Source organism: Podarcis bocagei (genome assembly GCF_964188305.1).
Source record: "Podarcis bocagei genome assembly, chromosome: 2".
Taxonomy (NCBI): domain Eukaryota; kingdom Metazoa; phylum Chordata; class Lepidosauria; order Squamata; family Lacertidae; genus Podarcis; species Podarcis bocagei.
The window spans coordinates 5,029,904-5,054,509 of record NC_138126.1 but is presented as its reverse complement, the minus strand read 5'-3'; the positions used below and the strand labels follow the sequence as shown (position 1 = coordinate 5,054,509).

The window sequence follows — 24,606 nt, the reverse complement described above, 5'->3', positions numbered from 1 at the left end:
GTTCACAGGACTACAGGCTGACCACCCCTGGTTGCAGGCTACCCCTAAACAGCCAAGGGCATGCCATCTCTGGAAACTCCTCTGAGAGCATAGTGGTGTTGGTTTTTCCCAGTCGTGAGATTATTGATTATCTGTATGTGACACCATCCCTGCAGAACAAGGGGTTAAAGTCCCATTACCCACCAATCAGGTTCTCAAACTAGTTTAGGCCCCAGTGTTGATCTGATATTTAAAGGGAAACAAAATAGTGGCAGGTTATAGCTACATCTGCAAGACAGCTGCTGGAAATTTAATCTGCCCAAGGATCAAGTTCCCAAGGATGGAGCTTTCGGTTCAGAATTCTGCTGATTCATCTTTGTTTCAAAACATATATAGGACTACAAAACCAATTTTCTTTCTTTCACTATGTTTATTGAATGAACAAAACAAAAAGAATCAGAAAAGATACACACGATTTGCCAGATTTTTCAAGAACCGAATAAACCTGATCACATTAGCTAAAGAATAATTCAACCAGCTTCTTTGTATAGGAAGTTATGAGTTATTTAGTTTCTTAAGCTCCTTGATATTTCTTTCTTATTAGATGCTCTCTGCTGTTGAGGTTGGGTCTCAGGAGAATAATGTAGCATTTGGGGAGAAAGATGCAACCCAAGAGACCAGCACCAGAGGCCAAGATGGAGAAGATCTCCACAGCCACCATGAACTTCCCTTTGGTGCTCAGGTAGGTTGGGACAAAGGAGACCCAAACGCTGCAAAAGACCATCATGCTGAAGGTGATAAATTTGGCTTCGTTAAAGCTGTCAGGCAACTTCCTAGCTAGGAAGGCTACCATGAAGCTGATGAGGGCCAGGAAACCCATGTAACTCAGGACAGAGTAAAACATGGTGACGGAGCCTTCATTACATTCCACTACAACCTCCACAGCCATGGAGTAGAAATCCAGGTTTGGGAACGGGGGAGAGGTTGCCAGCCAGATGGCACAGATAACTGCTTGAATGAGGGGACCGACCAGGACAATGGTGCTTGCTAATTGTGTCTTCAAGAGTTTTCTGGCCACGTTTCCTGGCTTGGTGGCCATGAAGGCCAGAACTACCGTGACGGTTTTTGCCAAAATGGAAGAAATGGCAACAGAGAAGGTGATTCCAAAAGCCATTTGCCGGAGAAGACAGGTGACTTTTTGGGGTCGACCAATGAAGAGGAAGGAGCAGAGGAAGCAGAGCAGGAGGGAGACAAGGAGGATGTAAGTGAGGTTGCGGTTATTGGCTCTGACAATTGGGGTGTCCTTGTTTTTAATGAAGGTTACCAGGATTAGAGAGGCGATTAGAGAGAGGAAAAGAGCCAGAGAAGCTAAAACAAATCCCAAAGCCTCATGATACGAAAGGAAGTTGATTTTCTTGGCAATACACTGGTCTTGGTCCTTGCTTGGGTATTGATCTTTTGGGCACTGGGCACAGTTAGCAGCATCTGGAATTAGCAAGCACTATTTGAGTATCTCTAATATAGCTTTATTTTCACACACACACACACACACACACACACACACACACACACACACACCAGGCTGGTGTACATGGTAGGTGGGGATGGCAGGAGAAGAAATCAGAGGTGTAGAACCTAGTTATAAATATTCTTGTGTGTTGGCCTGCCCTATTCTCCTTCTTATTGCTCAAAATCTCTGAGATTCTGCTCTATTTTGACCTTTTATTGCAAAAGATCATAATCTTAAAAGTTACAAAACACATTTTTTGAGACAGAGAAGCAAGCTGCAAAGAAACTTAGAACTGCAAAGTTACTTAGAACTATAGCAAATCCTACACGTTGCAATTCTGGAATATGTTTTGAAAATTCTTCTAGTTACAGCGAAATTCAGGGGGATGTGGAGGCCAGCAGGGCTAAGCAGTAAAAGGACATAATGAAAGAAGTCTGCACTCGCCTATTATGGTTACCTGATTTTTTCCAATGAATCCGGGGACATTTTTTATTTTTATTTTTAAGCTGAATAGCAACAGGGAGTCAGTAGTGCGGATGGTGAGGCAAAAGACCCTTTGCCCAAGCGCACATGCATATTGTGTAAAGGTGCAAAGCCCTTCTTTCGCACCCTGTGAAACATAAATGCCCCCTTCTCCCTTTGTTTCGACAGACTGGGGGAGGCTTGGAAGTCATGGGTGGGTGGCCGTTGCCCAGGAGGGGCGCAACGTGCACCGTTTCTCTGCCAGGCAAGGTGCAAAGCCCTTCTTTCACACCCTGTGAAACAGAAATGTGCAGAGCTTTTTAAAAACTGGGCAACGGCCGTCTGCCCACAACTCCCAAGCCTCCCCCGATCAGTCAAAACAAAGGGGGAAGGGAGCAGGAGATCTGTACTGCCGGACGCCCCCGGTTCCCCTTCGGCAGTGGCAGCAGAAGTGGCAGTCAGCAGCCCTAAGCCAGCTTGGTAGAGCAGTTGGCGATGGCTGGCTTCAGGAGCTGCTCGCTACTGTGGCGCCCACCATTTTTCCTCGCCAGAAGTCCCCATATGATATGTTGCGCATAAGGCACATCATATGGGGACTTCCGGTGAGGAAAAGTGGTGGGCGCCATGGCAGCGAGCAGCTCGTGAAGCCAGCCAGAGCCAACTGCGCTACCAGGCTGGCTCCGGGCTGCTGAGGCTGCCACTGCCATGTTTCCCAAGGACAGATTTGCAAATCTGGGGACATTTCCAGGGATGGAATTTGTCCGGGGACAGATTTGCAAATCCGGGGGTGGTCCCCGGGAACCGGGGACGTCTGGTAACCCTACCTTAACCCTCCCTGGATACATGCAACTTCTGCACTGTAGAATAAGGTTGAAGGTTGGAACTACCTGTCTGGTTAGAAAAAGTCCCTTCTGGACAGCGAATGCACACATTACAGCAAACCGGCTTCCCTTCTGGAATTTTTCTCCTTTGCCCTGGAGAGCAGATCTTTGCACAGCTTGCAGAAGGTGGGATCTAAGAAAGGCAGATATAATGAAAGGTTTTCTGCATGGATAGAATTGTTTTAAGCAGGACTTGGAGGTCTTCAAAGGTGGCCCCCTCTTTGCATGCTGGAAATGGTGATAAATGTAGGTAAGAGGGTCAAAGCTATTTTGAACCACTGCATGGAGCAAGGTTGGGGAACCTGTGCCTTCCCCCACCTGCCAAAATATTCCCAGATTACATCTCCCATCATCCCTAACCATTGGCCATGTGGGTTGGAGCTGATGGGCATTCAAGTCCATCATGCTCTAATTCTTTCACAAGCTCTGGGACATTCACTCCACCTTGCTAGACCACACAATTGTATCTGGGTTAATGATGAAGTCTTTGCCCTGTGGGGCTCCTGGATCCATCCTCCCAACTTTCACTAAAGCTGTTGACTCGTTTCGGAAATAGATCCAGTTGAGAAGATCATAGCCAGAAGATCCCACCACACTGTTGTCCGTGAAAGATACTTCATCTCCGGCACTGTTGTTAAATCGGATGTTCCTCAAAAAGGAGAGAATCTGAAGAACAAAGGAGGGGAGAGGTTTAGATAACATAGTGACTCTGCTGAGCCTTGACCTATTGGAACGGTATTTGGAGGGGAGGGGGGTATTATTTTTTCTAGTTTTTAGTTGAGTTTAAGACCAAGGGACACAATTTTGCCTGATGAAGGGAGTCTGAGACAGGTGTATCCTCCGTATTCAACTAAGTCATTCTAGCAGAAGCCACAGGAAAGATTCCTACTAGCACCACGGGACTTGCCCTCCCCTCCTCAGGCACCATTGCACCCTCCCCAAATCTGTTCTAAAGGGTTACGAGAACACCCAAAACAGTGTACGGAGGAAGGAGCGGCAAGATCATTATTTTTGCCAAGCAGAAATGTGGTTGGGACACCCCTGTTCGAACCTTTCCCAGGATCCAGCTCCTGACTCTCCTGATCACTGGCCCCTTCCTCCTGTTCAGATATTCATTGAGGCCCTGATTTCACCTTCGTCATCCTGGCTCAGTTCCTTCTGCAGGAAGAGGAAGGGGTGGAGCCTGGGACTTTGGGAAGAGACCATGAAGTGCATTTTCCCTGACTGTGTGTTAGTCTCAACCCTGTCCTCTGTTGACTGGAGGTATGCAAGGTTGCTCACACACAATAACAGAATAAACAATTTACATATCTAGAGGGTTGGTGGTTTTTTTAAACTTGCATATGCTTTTGTCTGAGATGAGGACCCCTGAATCTATCCCACCTGACCCTACTTGAAGGATAATGTTGTGTAAACTGGGCCGTTGGCACAATCCAACAGGCTCTTCTTACGTTTGAACTTAACACAGACCAAAGACTTTGGAATTACATACATTGAGATAATTAACCACGGGATAGAATTAATTTTCATCAGCAGCCCCAAATAGCTGGAAAGTGCAAGTAATGGTTGCTTTTCACGGCTGGTGTCTACTTGCTATAACACAACCCACATGCTTGGGTGGGAGCAGAATAGTTAGATTTGTAGCCCGGAAAAGGAAAAGATAACAGGTGTTATCATCATAAGCCTCCACTCCTCTCTCCTCACCCAGGAAACAACTATAGAACGTTGCAACATTTTTGAAAGGAAGAGTGTGAAGCTATCAAACAGGAGGAATTGAGATCTTTGGATGGTTTTAAAATACCAGTCTGTCTACATCCATATTCCGACCCCTAACAAAACACTAATAATAATAATAATAATAATAATAATAATAATAATAATAATAATAATAATTTATTTATAACCCACCCTTCCCTGTTCAAAAACCGGGCTCAGGGCAGCTAAGAACAAATTTAAAACTATTAATTGTAAAAGCAGCATAAAATACAGTATAAAAACATGAATAACAATAAAATTCCAAAATCAAAATAGTGGAAATGAACATTAGAGAATCCCCAGGGCTAGCTGGCTGAATTGGTCCTACTTGGGCCAGTGAAGAGGCCAGGGGAGAATTAGCTGTGGGGTTTCAGAGCGGGTAATCTTCATAAAAGTGGAGGGGGAGGGAAGAGAAGTGAAGGGAAATAAAAGATCAGGCTGAATTCAAATTAAAGATCCAGGCGGATGTGAGATCTCTGGCGGGCCTTACGGGCCCGGTTGAAGGAGGTTAAATCCTGAAAGGCTCTAGTCTCATGGGACAGAGCATTCCACCAGGTCGGAGCCATCACTGAAAAGGCCCTGCGCCTGGTGGAGGATAGTCTGACTTCCTTAGGGCCCGGGACCTCTAAACTATGGTTATTCATGGACCTTAAGGTCCTCTGCGGGGCAGACCAGGAGAGGCGGTCCCGTAAATACGAGGGCCCTAAGCCACTAGAGGACGAATGGGTCCATTACTTTGGGAAAGAGAGAGATACATCTAAAGAACGATGTTACCTGCCATGGCTGGATAGCCAGAGGTTTCTTGCCCTCCCTCATCATGGCACGAGTGGGTCTCAATGAGTACATGGCATGTAAAGCGTGTGCCACGGAGTAGATGGCATTGTACATGGTATAGCTGTGACCAGTCATTCTCGTTTCAAACACAGAGGGTGGCAGGTCTTCTAGTTTCTCCTTCCCTGTACACTTTCTCTTTCTAGACGTTTGACCTGCTATCGGAAACCAGCAGTTAAATGCCATTTGCCACCAGTTTCGGAGGAAGACATCTCCCTCGGGCTGGGCTGGATTTAAAGCCAGGAGGAATTTATTAAACCCCTGGACACCAGTTGTGTGGACTCTGAAGGATAGAGCACCGTGGAAGAACTCCAGTTCCTTCCAATGTATTTGTGCCCCCAGAGCAGCAAAATCCCAGCGGGCTGTCGCGATCCAAACCCTCACACGTGAGGGCCTGGAATCCCTTCTGAGAAAATCGAGTTTAAGTATTAGCACGGCTGCTTCCTTGTAGTCTACAGAGATAATCATGGCTTTACTCTGCCACTTAATAAGAGATTTCTTAAAAAGATTAGTTGCTAATCGCTTCATTAGCCGTTCATTTATCATTTCTACCGAGGACACACAAATATCATTCTTCGTGAGCATTGGCATCAGAGTCCGGATGAAATTTTCACCAGTGTCGTCATCGGAAGTGATGAGGCCAATCCAGTTCCATCGGAAATGTAGGAGCAGTCGCACCAACCCGACGTACTGCGGCACTTCGTTGGGATCGATTCGGAAGAAGGAAGGAAGCATCTCTCTCTCAACAGGGCTGAATGAACCATAACCAAGCTGAAGGAAAGAGAAAGCCTTTATTCAAAATGTATTTATTTATTTAGAATTTTTGAAATATTTCTAGTACACTTTTCCTCCCGAGGATTCCAGGGCTGTGCAGGAGAGATATAAAATTACTTGAAGTATCTTCATGCATTTGTTTCCCAGTTCAGGCTCCAAACTGAATTGGGCTCAGATGTGAACAGGCAACCAGAACAGTTCTCTCAAAACCGGAGTAATGTTATTATTGGGGTCCCCCCAAATATCATTTTTATTAAGTCTCCAGAAATGTTTCAAAGAATTTATCATCATATCTTTTTTAACATCCAAAGTCCATATCCATATCTTTTTTTAACATCCAAAGTCTCTTCTTGACTTCTCATCCCTTCCTGATGTTTGCTTTTTTTTTTTACTTCTTTTTATTAACTGTTTTATAACGCATACATTTTTATTATCTAAACCCCACTACTGTTAAATCTTTCAGTAATCCACTGCTTATATTTCAAATCCTGCCCGTGACTACGTATATGGGTGATAATTTGATAGAGAGTCAATCAGTGGTCTCCGTTCTTCCTTAAACACTTCGCCATTATGCCCTCTTAGTTTGGCAGCTAATTTTGCCAGTTTCATGAACCATTTGCTCCCACATTGGTAATCCACTTCTTTTGATTTCTGTTATTATTGTTAATTATTTGATTTATATACTGCTGTTTATCAAAAGATAACAGGGCAGTGTACCACATTAATAATATATTTTATGGAGCATCATGTTAAGAACATAATACAGAGCATAGTAATAGACAGCATACTGTATACTATATGAATATAGATATTCATATACATCTATATTCTATATATATTTACCTTCCCGCCGGAGTGGTACCTATTTATCTACTTGCACTTTGCTGTGCTTTTGAACTGCTAGGTTGGCAGGGGACAGGGACCGAACAACGGGAGCTCACCCCGTCGCGGGGATTTGAACTGCCAACCTTCTGATCAGCAAGCCCTAGGCTCAGAGGTTTAGACCACAGCGCCCCCCGGTCCCCAGACAAATTCTCTTACCTGTGGAATCTTCAAGATGCCAAAGAGGTATGCCATCTGCATTGATGACTTGGAGCTGAGACCCCCGATGACGGAGAACAGCTTGTCCCGACTGTCGCATTGATAGTTGGGAGCCACGTCCCCCCTCGTGGAGAGCAGAGACAGGCTGGACTCATAAGTCGTCTTTGCATCGCTGTTATCACCATAGATACGGAAGCCCAGTGTTGTGTTGGGTAGGAGCACGGGGTCCCTGTTGACCTCACTGACAGAGAATGCCAAGGCCAGGATGTGCTGGTAGGTCTTCAGCACTTGACTGTAAGGAGAGTTGTGTCAGAGGAGGCGAGGAAATCCCGAAAGAGGACATGTCCCACTTACCTTCATCCGTTCTTTCCAGACGGAGGGAAACATAGTTTAAATTAAATTTAAATTACATTTAAAGTTCCGTATCCACGCTCTGGATCTTTCCCCACGAAAACCAACTCTTTGAGGATCAACTGGAGCAAATGTCCATCTGTAGAAAACCCAAATTGACATTTGCCCCAATTCAGCTTTAAAGAGTGAGGGTTTTTTTGGTGGGGAAAGGTTGGGGCAAAAAATCCCCCAAAATGTTTGCACATAGAGCATTAAGGGCAGACTTCTGGCTGGAGCGAGCGGAGTGAAAGGTAAGTGTGGCTAATTGGCCTCAATCCAATTAACAACATTTTCACCCATTTACTGATTGAATTTAGGCAATTAATCTACCCATATCACTTGCATAAGATTGCACAGTACATTTCTAATGAAATACTTTTTAAAAAAGGCATATTATTCTTTCATTAGATGCCAGATGGCAAGATGCTGTGATTGATGCAGCCACAAAACTCCATCAAGTCACATTTTGTGGGATCAGTTTCAATTTTTTGCAGCAGCCTGGTGACTTTGATAGGATGCTTGTGTTTAACGGCATGCACACATTCTTCAACATCAACTTCGTTGGACTGGTCATGTTGTGCGGATGCCTGATGATCCTCTTCCAAAGCAACTACTCTATTCCGAAATTAAAAAATGGAAAGCGTAATGCTGGTGGTCAACAAAAGACTCCCTCAAGGCAAATATTTAAAAAATGAAGTATAAACAGTGACAACTAGGTAACACTGGCCTGCGAGCGCTCCAACTGGAGAACAGCCTTTACCAAAGGTGTCATGGGCTTTGAAGACACTCGAACTCAGGATGCAAGGGAGAACCGTGCTAGGAGGAAGGCACGCTTAGCAAATCCACACAGTGATCGACTCCTGCCCAGAAACCAGTGTCCCAACTGTGGAAGGACGTGTGGATCCAGAATTGGCCTCAACAGTCACTTACGGACTCATTGTTAAAACCGTGTTTATGGAAGACAATCTTACTCGGCTACGAGTGATCGCCAAAGAGGAAGAAGAAACGGCATGGCTTTGTCCAGCCCATGGAGGGATCTCCCCTGAACTGGCCCAGGTGAGGTAAACTTTGCCGACCCCTGGTATAGAATAACTATAATAAGCAGCATTAGTTGGGAAGCTGGAGACACCATGGAGATGTGGAGGAGAAGTCCAAAGTTATTTGATTATTTGACTGTAATTTGTTGTAAACTTTTTCGAAATATAAAAATAAAAATTTTAAAACACAAAATTTATGACCTCTCTAGTCTCTTCTTTCTACATCCGCCCAGAGTAGCTGGGGAAACTTCTGTGTAAGAGTGCAATTAAGCTGCACTGGGGAGGAGTTGGAGGAGAGATTTGGAAACCACGTGGAGCTGGTGTGCATTTAGCGCTTAGTACTTCCAAGTCTAGGGGTGTTCCTAAACCACTGAGCCTAGGGCTTGCCGATCAGAAGGTTGGCAGTTTGAATCCCCGTGACGGGGTGAGCTCCCAGCTCCTGCCCACCTAGCAGTTAAAAAGCACAGCAAAGTGCAAGTAGATAAATAGGTACCGCTCCGGCAGGAAGGTAAATGGCATTTCCATGCACTGCTCTGGTTCTCCAGAAGCGGCTTAGTCATGCTGGCCACATGACCTGGAAGCTGTATGCCGGGTCCCTCGGCCAGTAAAGCGAGATGAACGCTGCAACCCCAGAGTCGTTCGTGACTGGACCTAACAGTCAGGGCTACCTTTACTTTTACCTTTATTGCTTTATTACAGCAAAGGTTCGTTTTGTTCAAGTAGATTTCCCCTTAATTTTGGTATTCGAAGCAGACTGCTTTAATTATCTGCCCTGCTCCAGGTTCAGTTTAATGTTTGCCAATTTGTTTTACTGTACTTCTGAATGCTCTTGGCAACCTTAGGCAACACTTTGATCAGTGGAAAGGAGAAGATAGAATTGTTTTCCCGTATGTTTACATAGAATAAATAGTAATAATAGTAATAATAATAATAAATATTTTCTGTTGGTGAGCCTAGCAGCCTTCCCATCATGATTCATGGGGATGCTTTGGCGTTACTTTCACCACCATAAACAGAAGCACCTGCCCGTATGGACAATTATTTGGAGATGCCATGGTTTGCTTTTCAGTAACCAGACAATTAAACCCCTGTGTCGCAAACAATTCTCAGTAATATCCAAGGCAACACGATGACCAAGTACAACAATGCAAAATCAATATAAACTCTTTATATAATCTATACGGAACATAGAATATGAAATATATGAAATATGTACTCTCTGCAGACCCAATAAACAGAAATCTTATAAGTCTCTGAAAGTCACAAAACGTGCACTCCTGATGGATTCTCTTGAAGACATAGAGCGAAATAAACATAAGTCTTATAAGTCTCTGGAAGTCTTTGTAGACTATGCAAGTCTCTGAAAGAAGCAATGGGTCAGATTCTTATCTGGTGAAGACAAGCCGTAAAGCTTTGTTTTATGGTTTGTTTTTCATTCTGGGAAACAAGCAATATCGCTAATGCAGAAGAAGAGGAAGAGTTTGGATTTGATATCCCACTTTATCACTCCCCTTCAGGAGTCTCAAAGCGGCTAACATTCTCCTTTCCCTTCCTCCCCCACAACAAACACTCTGTGAGGTGAGTGGGGCTGAGAGACTTCAAAGAAGTGTGACTAGCCCAAGGTCACCCAGCAGCTGCATGTGGAGGAGTGGGGAATCGAACCCGGTTCACTAGATTACGAGTCTACCACTCTTAACCACTGCGCCACACTGGCTCCCTGGATGCAGATCCCTGGAACAAGCCCTCTAGTCTACAATGATATTAGAGCAACCCAAATCCCTCCCCAGAGTTTCCATGTACGTACTTAGAAATGTATATGTCCCGTTCTCGGGGTGACAAATTAAACATCTGATTTGTGTGTATGGCACTGCTGAAGCGTAAATGTCCCCCCACAATGAGATCTCCTGGCCTGTAATAGTCTTCCTGGAGTTCAAAAGGCCTGGTGAAGAGACACTTGGTCCTCAGGGACATCTTGGTGGCAGCCTGAGGAAGGAGCAAAAAAACTAAAACCCAAATCATGGATGGCAGAAAGAGACCCTCGCCCCACTTGAACTTTGTACAGAATTAAGGGGCCACCAAATCCATAGGTCTCAGCCACGGATTCAGAACATTGGGGGAAATGACCAGACGTCGGAGTGTCTGTCCGGTATCTCACTCCCCCGCCTTGCAAGAGTTCAGGGCGTATTTATCACAATAATGTTTTGCTCTGGATTTCTTTGTTGCTGAGTTTCTGGGTGGAAATCCACTGGGATTCAGCAAGAATGACTGTTATTTTGTTAATTCCAGGAGAGAAAAACAATCCCAACTTCCGGAGAATCTCTTTGGAGCTTGATGGGAAGAAACACATGTTTTGTATTGCTCACTGGGATGCATAGGCTTGAGGATTTGGCCGTAATATATTGGGGGTGGGTGTTTTTCAATAATAATACTAATAATTCCTCAGGAATACTGGACTATATTTCCTGCTTCATATATATAAAATTTTATATATATATATATATATATATATATATATATATATATATATATATATATGTAGGTTTTGGTGTCTTCGGGTGTCTTCCCGTGTAAGAGTTGGGGTGTCTAGGCGACGTTTCGACGAGGTCTCACTCGTCATCTTCAGGCTGGTGCTTTCGGCTTCTTGTTACTGGAACAGAGCAGGATCTCAGTGTTTGAGTTCCTATAAATACTGTTGAGGGGGTGTGGTGCAGAGAAGAAGTTCCCAGGTTATTGTGCCTTTTCTTCTTTTGTTCCTTAATTACTTGGGGGATATCTTGAGTGATATCTTGAGTGATATTCTGAGTACCACTTAGGTGGGTCATTAAGTGTGGATTAGTTGCTATAGCTTTCGTGTCTTGACCTTTTGAGCTTGTGAAGAGATTTTTCTGAGAAGATGGCTGTACTGCACTTAGTTGTGCTCTGGCTTGGCTTCGTGTATAGGGGCGAGCTGTGGTTTTGTGCCCTGTGCCAGCCAGATCTGTGTAGGGATTGCAGGGGGGTGCAGCATCCGGAGGTGCCACTATGGTTTGGCTACCGGATGGAGTCTGTAATTTATCTGTGGAGAGGGTCTGGGTTTGGGTCTGGTGTGGTTGATAGGTGATGGCGTTCTGTGTGCCTCTGGTCCTGGTGTCGGTTTTTGTGGGGAGGGCTAATTTCCAGATGTCTGGCAGGCGGGACGTGTCGTCACGCTTGTTCATGTTGTGAGGGTGTTTCTCTATCTCGATGGCTTCCATGATTATTCTCTTGTGGTGATGTTCCATGTTAAAGAGCAATTTGGAATCTGCAAAATTAATTTCGTGTCCTGTTTCTTTCATGTGTTGGAAAAGAGAGGAGGTTTTTTCTTCTTTTTTGACGGCATTCTTGTGTTCTGCGATACGTGCATTTATTCGTCTGTTTGTTTGTCCAATGTACGTGGCTGGGCAGACTTTGCAGGGTATTTCATAGACCCCTTGGTTTTCCAACTGGATTTTATCTTTGGGGTTTCTGAGGATATTGGCTATTTTTTGGTTGGTGCAAAAGGCTGTTTTGATATTGTGTTTATGGAGGATTTTGCTGATTTTGTCTGTAGTGCCCTTGATATAAGGAAGGAGGGCCATGCCATTGTTTTCTTCTGTGTCTTGGTTTTTGGGGGGTGTTTCTTTTTGGATTAGCTTCGTAACCCTGTTTTGCTGGTATCCATTGGCGATTAACACATTTGAGAGATTCTGTAACTCAGTTGTCAAGTGGTCTTTGTCAGCCAGGCGTTTGGTTCTGGAGATGAGAGTCTTGGCTACGGAGTTTATTTGTGCAGGGTGGTGGTGTGATTGTGCATGTAAGTAGCGGTTGGTGTGTGTTTTTTTCTGGTAGATAGTGTGTCCTAGGGAGCCATCAGGTTTTTTGTAGATTAGGACGTCAAGGAAGGGAAGTTGGTTGTTGGCTTCTATTTCCATAGTAAATTGTATTTTGGGGTGTAGGCTGTTGAGATGTGTGAGGAAGCTGTCTAGTTTTTCTTTCCCGTGTGGCCAAATTACAAAGGTGTCGTCAACATATCTGAGCCAAAGTTTGGGTTTGTGTTCTGACTTATCTAAAGCATTGGTTTCAAAGTGTTCCATGTACAAATTTGCGATGACCGGTGAGAGGGGTGATCCCATAGGCGCTCCTTCTATCTGTTTGTATCTTTGTCCATTGTGGATGAAGTACGTGTTGGTTAGGCAGTGGTTGGTCAGGTCCAGGATGTATTTGGGGGGATTGTATTTGTTTTGAATGGCTGTCAAGGCTTCATTAATGGGCACTTGAGTGAAGAGAGATACAACATCGAAGCTCACAAGTAGGTCATCGGGATGTAGGTTTTGCTTCTTTATTGTTTCTATGAACTGGAAGGAGTTAGTAACGTGTGAAGCGATGGATTCTGCATAGGGCTGAAGTTGCTTAGCGAGAAATTTAGCGAGATTTTGTAGAGGTGAGCCTATGGAGCTGACTATTGGTCTGAGTGGTGTTCCTTCTTTGTGTATCTTGGGGAGACCGTAGAGTTTGGGGCATCTGGATGATTTTTCTCTGGGGATGATTCTTAGCTGGATTTCTTCACTGATAGGAGAGGCTTTTATTTTGGATTTGGTGGTTTTTTCCAGATAGGTGGTGGGATCTGTTTTTATAGGTTGGTAGGTAGGGTCTTGGAGTAGATTTGATAGTTTTGCTTGGTAGTCCGATGTGTTCATCACAACAGTGGCATTACCTTTGTCTGCTGGGAGAATGATTATGTTGTTGTCTTTCTTCAGGTTGGTGAGTGCTTTCTGTTCTTCTTTGTGTAAATTGCTTCTGGGTGGTTTGCTGGAGCAGAGGATGTTGGTGACTTCAAGTCTGATTTTATTGGCTTCATCTGGGTCGATTTTGGTTAGGCTAGCTTCGACTCCGCATATGATGTTTTCCGTGGGGATGCGTCTCGGGGCGACTGCAAAGTTGAAACCTTTGGAGAGTACTTTGGTTTCAGTTGGGGTGAGGATCCTGTCTGATATGTTATGTACTGTTTGTTTCATGGGTTGTTGTGGAGGGTGGCTGGGCTTCTGGCGTTTCTCTAGTTTGTGGAGTTTGTTGGTGTGTCTGTCTGTCTTATGTGAGGTCTCAGTTTCAGCTCTCCAGACGGCTAGTTGTTTGCATTTGTCCCAGAGTGCAGGGTGGATTTTGTTACAGAGTTTGAGGTGAAGAGTGAGCAGATCTTTGTTGGTTTGGTTTAGTAGGTATCTTTTCTTATGTATTTCGTTTCTGATTAGGGATAGTTCAGTTCGTTTCAGGATCCTTTCGGTAGCTGGGGTTTTAGAGTGGAATTTAAGTTGGAAGCATGTGGGAATTAAGTTGTTGTCCCGGCAGTTGCGTAGGAACAAGAGATCACATAAGATGGTGGCTCTTCGGATTTCTAGTTTCTCGTAGGTTCTTGTCAGCTGGAAGGTTTCCTCCCCGTAGAGGTGAGATATTTGCTTTCGTAGATTTTCACGGGTACAGGAATGTAGGTTTTGGTGTCTTCGGGTGTCTTCCCGTGTAAGAGTTGGGGTGTCTAGGCGACGTTTCGACGAGGTCTCACTCGTCATCTTCAGGCTGGTGCTTTCGGCTTCTTGTTACTGGAACAGAGCAGGATCTCAGTGTTTGAGTTCCTATAAATACTGTTGAGGGGGTGTGGTGCAGAGAAGAAGTTCCCAGGTTATTGTGCCTTTTCTTCTTTTGTTCCTTAATTACTTGGGGGATATCTTGAGTGATATCTTGAGTGATATTCTGAGTACCACTTAGGTGGGTCATTAAGTGTGGATTAGTTGCTATAGCTTTCGTGTCTTGACCTTTTGAGCTTGTGAAGAGATTTTTCTGAGAAGATGGCTGTACTGCACTTAGTTGTGCTCTGGCTTGGCTTCGTGTATAGGGGCGAGCTGTGGTTTTGTGCCCTGTGCCAGCCAGATCTGTGTAGGGATTGCAGGGGGGTGCAGCATCCGGAGGTGCCACTATGGTTTGGCTACCGGATGGAGTCTGTAATTTATCTGTGGAGAGGGTCTGGGTTTGGGTCTGGTGTGGTTGATAGGTGATGGCGTTCTGTGTGCCTCTGGTCCTGGTGTCGGTTTTTGTGGGGAGGGCTAATTTCCAGATGTCTGGCAGGCGGGACGTGTCGTCACGCTTGTTCATGTTGTGAGGGTGTTTCTCTATCTCGATGGCTTCCATGATTATTCTCTTGTGGTGATGTTCCATGTTAAAGAGCAATTTGGAATCTGCAAAATTAATTTCGTGTCCTGTTTCTTTCATGTGTTGGAAAAGAGAGGAGGTTTTTTCTTCTTTTTTGACGGCATTCTTGTGTTCTGCGATACGTGCATTTATTCGTCTGTTTGTTTGTCCAATGTACGTGGCTGGGCAGACTTTGCAGGGTATTTCATAGACCCCTTGGTTTTCCAACTGGATTTTATCTTTGGGGTTTCTGAGGATATTGGCTATTTTTTGGTTGGTGCAAAAGGCTGTTTTGATATTGTGTTTATGGAGGATTTTGCTGATTTTGTCTGTAGTGCCCTTGATATAAGGAAGGAGGGCCATGCCATTGTTTTCTTCTGTGTCTTGGTTTTTGGGGGGTGTTTCTTTTTGGATTAGCTTCGTAACCCTGTTTTGCTGGTATCCATTGGCGATTAACACATTTGAGAGATTCTGTAACTCAGTTGTCAAGTGGTCTTTGTCAGCCAGGCGTTTGGTTCTGGAGATGAGAGTCTTGGCTACGGAGTTTATTTGTGCAGGGTGGTGGTGTGATTGTGCATGTAAGTAGCGGTTGGTGTGTGTTTTTTTCTGGTAGATAGTGTGTCCTAGGGAGCCATCAGGTTTTTTGTAGATTAGGACGTCAAGGAAGGGAAGTTGGTTGTTGGCTTCTATTTCCATAGTAAATTGTATTTTGGGGTGTAGGCTGTTGAGATGTGTGAGGAAGCTGTCTAGTTTTTCTTTCCCGTGTGGCCAAATTACAAAGGTGTCGTCAACATATCTGAGCCAAAGTTTGGGTTTGTGTTCTGACTTATCTAAAGCATTGGTTTCAAAGTGTTCCATGTACAAATTTGCGATGACCGGTGAGAGGGGTGATCCCATAGGCGCTCCTTCTATCTGTTTGTATCTTTGTCCATTGTGGATGAAGTACGTGTTGGTTAGGCAGTGGTTGGTCAGGTCCAGGATGTATTTGGGGGGATTGTATTTGTTTTGAATGGCTGTCAAGGCTTCATTAATGGGCACTTGAGTGAAGAGAGATACAACATCGAAGCTCACAAGTAGGTCATCGGGATGTAGGTTTTGCTTCTTTATTGTTTCTATGAACTGGAAGGAGTTAGTAACGTGTGAAGCGATGGATTCTGCATAGGGCTGAAGTTGCTTAGCGAGAAATTTAGCGAGATTTTGTAGAGGTGAGCCTATGGAGCTGACTATTGGTCTGAGTGGTGTTCCTTCTTTGTGTATCTTGGGGAGACCGTAGAGTTTGGGGCATCTGGATGATTTTTCTCTGGGGATGATTCTTAGCTGGATTTCTTCACTGATAGGAGAGGCTTTTATTTTGGATTTGGTGGTTTTTTCCAGATAGGTGGTGGGATCTGTTTTTATAGGTTGGTAGGTAGGGTCTTGGAGTAGATTTGATAGTTTTGCTTGGTAGTCCGATGTGTTCATCACAACAGTGGCATTAACCAACACGTACTTCATCCACAATGGACAAAGATACAAACAGATAGAAGGAGCGCCTATGGGATCACCCCTCTCACCGGTCATCGCAAATTTGTACATGGAACACTTTGAAACCAATGCTTTAGATAAGTCAGAACACAAACCCAAACTTTGGCTCAGATATGTTGACGACACCTTTGTAATTTGGCCACACGGGAAAGAAAAACTAGACAGCTTCCTCACACATCTCAACAGCCTACACCCCAAAATACAATTTACTATGGAAATAGAAGCCAACAACCAACTTCCCTTCCTTGACGTCCTAATCTACAAAAAACCTGATGGCTCCCTAGGACACACTATCTACCAGAAAAAAACACACACCAACCGCTACTTACATGCACAATCACACCACCACCCTGCACAAATAAACTCCGTAGCCAAGACTCTCATCTCCAGAACCAAACGCCTGGCTGACAAAGACCACTTGACAACTGAGTTACAGAATCTCTCAAATGTGTTAATCGCCAATGGATACCAGCAAAACAGGGTTACGAAGCTAATCCAAAAAGAAACACCCCCCAAAAACCAAGACACAGAAGAAAACAATGGCATGGCCCTCCTTCCTTATATCAAGGGCACTACAGACAAAATCAGCAAAATCCTCCATAAACACAATATCAAAACAGCCTTTTGCACCAACCAAAAAATAGCCAATATCCTCAGAAACCCCAAAGATAAAATCCAGTTGGAAAACCAAGGGGTCTATGAAATACCCTGCAAAGTCTGCCCAGCCACGTACATTGGACAAACAAACAGACGAATAAATGCACGTATCGCAGAACACAAGAATGCCGTCAAAAAAGAAGAAAAAACCTCCTCTCTTTTCCAACACATGAAAGAAACAGGACACGAAATTAATTTTGCAGATTCCAAATTGCTCTTTAACATGGAACATCACCACAAGAGAATAATCATGGAAGCCATCGAGATAGAGAAACACCCTCACAACATGAACAAGCGTGACGACACGTCCCGCCTGCCAGACATCTGGAAATTAGCCCTCCCCACAAAAACCGACACCAGGACCAGAGGCACACAGAACGCCATCACCTATCAACCACACCAGACCCAAACCCAGACCCTCTCCACAGATAAATTACAGACTCCATCCGGTAGCCAAACCATAGTGGCACCTCCGGATGCTGCACCCCCCTGCAATCCCTACACAGATCTGGCTGGCACAGGGCACAAAACCACAGCTCGCCCCTATACACGAAGCCAAGCCAGAGCACAACTAAGTGCAGTACAGCCATCTTCTCAGAAAAATCTCTTCACAAGCTCAAAAGGTCAAGACACGAAAGCTATAGCAACTAATCCACACTTAATGACCCACCTAAGTGGTACTCAGAATATCACTCAAGATATCACTCAAGATATCCCCCAAGTAATTAAGGAACAAAAGAAGAAAAGGCACAATAACCTGGGAACTTCTTCTCTGCACCACACCCCCTCAACAGTATTTATAGGAACTCAAACACTGAGATCCTGCTCTGTTCCAGTAACAAGAAGCCGAAAGCACCAGCCTGAAGATGACGAGTGAGACCTCGTCGAAACGTCGCCTAGACACCCCAACTCTTACACGGGAAGACACCCGAAGACACCAAAACCTACATTCCTGTACCCGTGAAAATCTACGAAAGCAAATATCTCACCTCTACGGGGAGGAAACCTTCCAGCTGACAAGAACCTACGAGAAACTAGAAATCCGAAGAGCCACCATCTTATGTGATCTCTTGTTCCTACGCAACTGCCGGGACAACAACTTAATTCCCACATGCTTCCAACTTAAATTCCACTCTAAAACCCCAGCTACCGAAAGGATCCTGAAACGAACTGAACTATCCCTAATCAGAAACGAAATACATAAGAAAAGATACCTACTAAACCAAACCAACAAAGATCTGCTCACTCTTCACCTCAAACTCTGTAACAAAATCCACCCTGCACTCTGGGACAAATGCAAACAACTAGCCGTCTGGAGAGCTGAAACTGAGACCTCACATAAGACAGACAGACACACCAACAAACTCCACAAACTAGAGAAACGCCAGAAGCCCAGCCACCCTCCACAACAACCCATGAAACAAACAGTACATAACATATCAGACAGGATCCTCACCCCAACTGAAACCAAAGTACTCTCCAAAGGTTTCAACTTTGCAGTCGCCCCGAGACGCATCCCCACGGAAAACATCATATGCGGAGTCGAAGCTAGCCTAACCAAAATCGACCCAGATGAAGCCAATAAAATCAGACTTGAAGTCACCAACATCCTCTGCTCCAGCAAACCACCCAGAAGCAATTTACACAAAGAAGAACAGAAAGCACTCACCAACCTGAAGAAAGACAACAACATAATCATTCTCCCAGCAGACAAAGGTAATGCCACTGTTGTGATGAACACATCGGACTACCAAGCAAAACTATCAAATCTACTCCAAGACCCTACCTACCAACCTATAAAAACAGATCCCACCACCTATCTGGAAAAAACCACCAAATCCAAAATAAAAGCCTCTCCTATCAGTGAAGAAATCCAGCTAAGAATCATCCCCAGAGAAAAATCATCCAGATGCCCCAAACTCTACGGTCTCCCCAAGATACACAAAGAAGGAACACCACTCAGACCAATAGTCAGCTCCATAGGCTCACCTCTACAAAATCTCGCTAAATTTCTCGCTAAGCAACTTCAGCCCTATGCAGAATCCATCGCTTCACACGTTACTAACTCCTTCCAGTTCATAGAAACAATAAAGAAGCAAAACCTACATCCCGATGACCTACTTGTGAGCTTCGATGTTGTATCTCTCTTCACTCAAGTGCCCATTAATGAAGCCTTGACAGCCATTCAAAACAAATACAATCCCCCCAAATACATCCTGGACCTGACCAACCACTGCCTAACCAACACGTACTTCATCCACAATGGACAAAGATACAAACAGATAGAAGGAGCGCCTATGGGATCACCCCTCTCACCGGTCATCGCAAATTTGTACATGGAACACTTTGAAACCAATGCTTTAGATAAGTCAGAACACAAACCCAAACTTTGGCTCAGATATGTTGACGACACCTTTGTAATTTGGCCACACGGGAAAGAAAAACTAGACAGCTTCCTCACACATCTCAACAGCCTACACCCCAAAATACAATTTACTATGGAAATAGAAGCCAACAACCAACTTCCCTTCCTTGACGTCCTAATCTACAAAAAACCTGATGGCTCCCTAAGACACACTATCTACCAGAAAAAAACACACACCAACCGCTACTTACATGCACAATCACACCACCACCCTGCACAAATAAACTCCGTAGCCAAGACTCTCATCTCCAGAACCAAACGCCTGGCTGACAAAGACCACTTGACAACTGAGTTACAGAATCTCTCAAATGTGTTAATCGCCAATGGATACCAGCAAAACAGGGTTACGAAGCTAATCCAAAAAGAAACACCCCCCAAAAACCAAGACACAGAAGAAAACAATGGCATGGCCCTCCTTCCTTATATCAAGGGCACTACAGACAAAATCAGCAAAATCCTCCATAAACACAATATCAAAACAGCCTTTTGCACCAACCAAAAAATAGCCAATATCCTCAGAAACCCCAAAGATAAAATCCAGTTGGAAAACCAAGGGGTCTATGAAATACCCTGCAAAGTCTGCCCAGCCACGTACATTGGACAAACAAACAGACGAATAAATGCACGTATCGCAGAACACAAGAATGCCGTCAAAAAAGAAGAAAAAACCTCCTCTCTTTTCCAACACATGAAAGAAACAGGACACGAAATTAATTTTGCAGATTCCAAATTGCTCTTTAACATGGAACATCACCACAAGAGAATAATCATGGAAGCCATCGAGATAGAGAAACACCCTCACAACATGAACAAGCGTGACGACACGTCCCGCCTGCCAGACATCTGGAAATTAGCCCTCCCCACAAAAACCGACACCAGGACCAGAGGCACACAGAACGCCATCACCTATCAACCACACCAGACCCAAACCCAGACCCTCTCCACAGATAAATTACAGACTCCATCCGGTAGCCAAACCATAGTGGCACCTCCGGATGCTGCACCCCCCTGCAATCCCTACACAGATCTGGCTGGCACAGGGCACAAAACCACAGCTCGCCCCTATACACGAAGCCAAGCCAGAGCACAACTAAGTGCAGTACAGCCATCTTCTCAGAAAAATCTCTTCACAAGCTCAAAAGGTCAAGACACGAAAGCTATAGCAACTAATCCACACTTAATGACCCACCTAAGTGGTACTCAGAATATCACTCAAGATATCACTCAAGATATCCCCCAAGTAATTAAGGAACAAAAGAAGAAAAGGCACAATAACCTGGGAACTTCTTCTCTGCACCACACCCCCTCAACAGTATTTATAGGAACTCAAACACTGAGATCCTGCTCTGTTCCAGTAACAAGAAGCCGAAAGCACCAGCCTGAAGATGACGAGTGAGACCTCGTCGAAACGTCGCCTAGACACCCCAACTCTTACACGGGAAGACACCCGAAGACACCAAAACCTACATTCCTGTACCCGTGAAAATCTACGAAAGCATATATATATATATATATATATAATTTATTGTAGAATAAATTATTTTATGTAATATATAGTATGTATTATTATAGTGTGTGTGTCTGTGTGTGTGTGTGTGTGTGTGTGTGTGTGTGTGTGTAACATCATATGTGTGTGTATGTGTGTATGATAAGTATCTAGTCTCTCTTTTTTCCTCTCTTTCTTTCTCTTTCCCTCCATACTTGACATCTGAGGAGATGGCATCTAAATGGGTAATGGAAAGCCACATTGGTTTCTCTTAGAGACTCCCCTCAGAATTCTTTTAACCAGGCTTTCCATGTTTCAAAAAAAAAAAACTAGCACACCCTGATGTCTGCAATTTTTTGATGCTTCTCTAACATCCAGGACAAAGCGCCGCCTTTCAGAAATTCCCCCTGGATGTCAATTTCACCTCTGAAATCCCGGCAATGTCTGGGAAAATCCGGACATTAGGTGTTTCAATTATACACCAATGCGTGTGTTGCCTTGGAATGTTACCCCACATACATGGGGGGCTGCCTGTAGTATAAAAAACTAACTAATCTACATAAAAATAAAAATGAAACAAGGAAAAGAAAAGAAAAGAAAAGAAACAAAACGAAAAGAAAAAAGTAAGATAGAAGAAAATACAAAGCCCTCTCTCAAAGGAGTCACACAGGGTTTTTCACACAGGCCAGCCATCACCTTCATGTGCCTCACTAAACCAGAGTAGAGGACGTAAACAAAAGAAAAGAAAACATTAGCAAAAGCAAAGCAGAGAAAAAGAAATAAGAAGAAACTGGAAGAGAACAAGAATTTCAAAAGAAAAAGAAAAAAGAGGGAAGAGAGAAAGAAATAGAGTGGACTTCCGATTCTCCATCCACCGATTATATCTTTAAAAGCTATTCAGAATATTTGAAGTGCTCACTCCAGGATGGTACCCATGTTCACTAGGCAATATTTCCCCAATCTTCAGACAACTCAAGTTCATTCATTTCCCCTTCCACACAAAAAGTTAAAGGGGGCTCTCCAATTGTTATTATTGCTAAATGTCAATATTAGTCTCCGGTATGATGGAAAAGGGGATGACAGAGGAAAAGATGGTGGGACAGTGTTCTCGAAGCTACCAGCATGAGTTTGATCAAACTGCGGGAGGCAGTGGAAGACAGAAGTGCCTGGCATGCTCTGGTCCATGGGGTCACGAAGAGTCAGACACGACTAAACGACTAAACAACAACAACAATGATGATTTTATTAGGAGTTTAAATTGTTTATAATTAAATACATTGGGATCATGCCACTTACGGTCCTCAAATTTTCAACAATCAATAACTTGAATGCTTAACAGGCTGACCTATTCAATATCCCAAAGGAAGGAAGGAGAAAATCAACATGCATGTTAAACACATTTAATCTGTAAAATGAACACAGTTCAAGTAATACAAACTTTTCAAGGATCTGCAAAACATTCATAAAAGCTCTCCAATAAAAGCTTGCCCAACCAGGCTCCTTCAAGATATTACTCAACTTCAACTCCCATCATTCCTGACCATAGGCTGCTGGGAGACCAGAGAATGTTGGAAGGGAGACAAAATACCAACTAAAATGGAGAGGCAGACAAAATTATTTGATTATGTAGAATTGATAAAGATACCAAAAAAGCCGCCCAGAGTGGCTGGGGTATAAATAACAAATTATTATTATTATTATTATTATTATTATTATTATTATTATTATTATTACAGGGAAAAATCAGAAACCAGACAAACCAAAAGTTTAACAAATAATGGGATATAGACAGATTATATTTAAAAGAACATTGTTAACATATGAAATCTTTGACATGTTTTGATTAACTTCTGCAATGTTATATGCTACAAAGATTATAGCTAATTTATGATAAGTTAAAGGTCATACAATATGCAGTCAACAAGAAAACCAAGGACCCATATTGAGGGTGATGGAAGTCTCAAGGTATGGAAGAACTTTATTTTATATGTAACATTATTATTTTTTTGCATTTGATGTGATTTTCTTTGGTTGTTTTTGTGGTGTATGGATTCAATATTTTAAATCAATAAAGATTAAATTGCAGAGAATGTTGATTCAGGTGGTTGTTTCATGCTTACATTTGATCTAGCAAGAAACGTGGTCTCCCTGCTTCCAGCAGAATTAAGTAAAATAATTACTCATCTTAGTCTTGGAGGTGATGTGCTCCCCAAAGAATGGGACACAAACTTGAAGGAAGGGCTGGTGGTGGAGCCCATCTCATGACCAGGCCTAATAAAAAACACTACTAGGAGATTTTGAACTATTCTGGGGCAATTGGTGGCAGTGAATTAATTACAGAAATATAGGCATGTATACTTGTGTGTAGAAACAAGTGAGGCTAAGGGAAGCAGGATCCCTGACAGGAACGCTGCTGGATCTGTTCATCACCTAATACCTGTTGGGATGCACACTGCAGTCTGAGGGAGGTGCTTGAGACACAAACATGCCTACTGGATCCTTCTGAAAAATAATAAACCCAGTTATTAGTAAGTAGGCTGTGGTTCCAGTCCAGATACTGGTGAGACATTCTAGCATTAAGATTCAAATGCCATGCTTATTTTTTGTGGTCAGGTGCTCCTTCATATTCAGATCAGGCCTCAGTATAATAATATAGCACTTGGGAATGAAGATGCAGCCCAGAAGCCCAGCACTGGAAGCCAGAATAGAGAAGACCTGCACGGCTACCATGTATTTCCCCTTTGTGCTCAGGTAGGTAGGCACAAAGGACACCCAAACACTGCAGAAGACCAGCATGCTGAAGGTGATCAGCTTGGCTTCATTGAAGGCCCCAGGAAGCTTCCTGGCCAGGAAAGCCACCGTGAAGCAGGTGGCAGACAAGAAGCCCATGTAGCCAAGGGCACCATAATACATGGCAACAGACCCTTCATTGCATTGCAGGATAATCTCTCTAGGCTGGGAGAGCAAGTCAGATTCTGGGAATGGGGGAGAGATGCCCAACCAGATGGTACAAATGAGAACCTGGACACTGGAGCAGGAAATGACAATGGAGTTTGCCAGACCCTTCCCCAGCCATCTCCTCACCCTGTTCCCTGGCTTAGTGGCCAGGAAGGCCAGAACCACTGTGATGGTTTTTGCTAAGACTGAAGAGACAGCAATTGAGAAGATGATGCTGAATGCAATTTGTCGGAAAAAGCAGGTTGCTTTCCTTGGCCAGCCAATGAAGAGGAAGGAGGACAAAAAGGAGAGCAAGAGGGAAATGAGGAGGATGTAGGAGAGGTCCCTGTTGTTGGCTTTGACTATGGGAGTTTCCTTGTATTTAATGAAAATTCCAAACACAACGCCTGTGGTTAAGGCTAGGAAGAGGGTAAGGGATGTCAGGAGGATTCCCAAACATTCTTCATAGGACAGGAAGGTTATTGTTTTGGGGACACATTGATTCTGCTCCTTGTTTAGATGTTGATCTTTTGGACATCTGGTGCATTCATCAGCATCTGCATAGAGGAAAAGAGACTTCAGTATCCTGACATCAGTCACCTACAATGGTCTGGGTGCTGTTACAATTGAGGGGGAATGGTGGACATGTGGGAGAGAGTATGAAAAACACTGTTTTATTGGCAAGGAATAAAGCAAATGTCCCAGTCCTTGACCTTATCACCAAGAAAAGATCTTGTGGA

At 43.9% G+C, this 24,606-nt stretch overlaps 2 protein-coding genes across 2 annotated transcripts in view; one reads left to right on the top strand and one right to left on the bottom strand.

Moving 5' to 3' along the window:
* Positions 1–485: 485 nt before the first annotated feature.
* On the bottom strand, positions 486–10,631 carry LOC308579727 (vomeronasal type-2 receptor 26-like; the record flags this gene model as incomplete). The annotated part of the gene is made up of 6 exons (XM_081180659.1): positions 486–1,464; positions 2,839–2,965; positions 3,277–3,498; positions 5,362–6,189; positions 7,234–7,525; positions 10,570–10,631. 6 exons carry the CDS (start codon positions 10,629–10,631, stop codon positions 554–556), a joined length of 2,442 nt encoding a protein of 813 aa, XP_081036785.1. The 3' UTR covers positions 486–553.
* Positions 10,632–23,183: 12,552 nt separating this feature from the next.
* LOC308580407 (vomeronasal type-2 receptor 26-like) overlaps positions 23,184–24,606 on the top strand; it is a 70,126-nt gene continuing 68,703 nt past the window's right edge. The window contains exon 1 of the mRNA XM_081181965.1: positions 23,184–23,680. Coding sequence (XP_081038091.1) covers positions 23,595–23,680 — 86 coding nt within the window. The 5' untranslated portion in view covers positions 23,184–23,594. The remainder of the gene's footprint in view (positions 23,681–24,606) is intronic.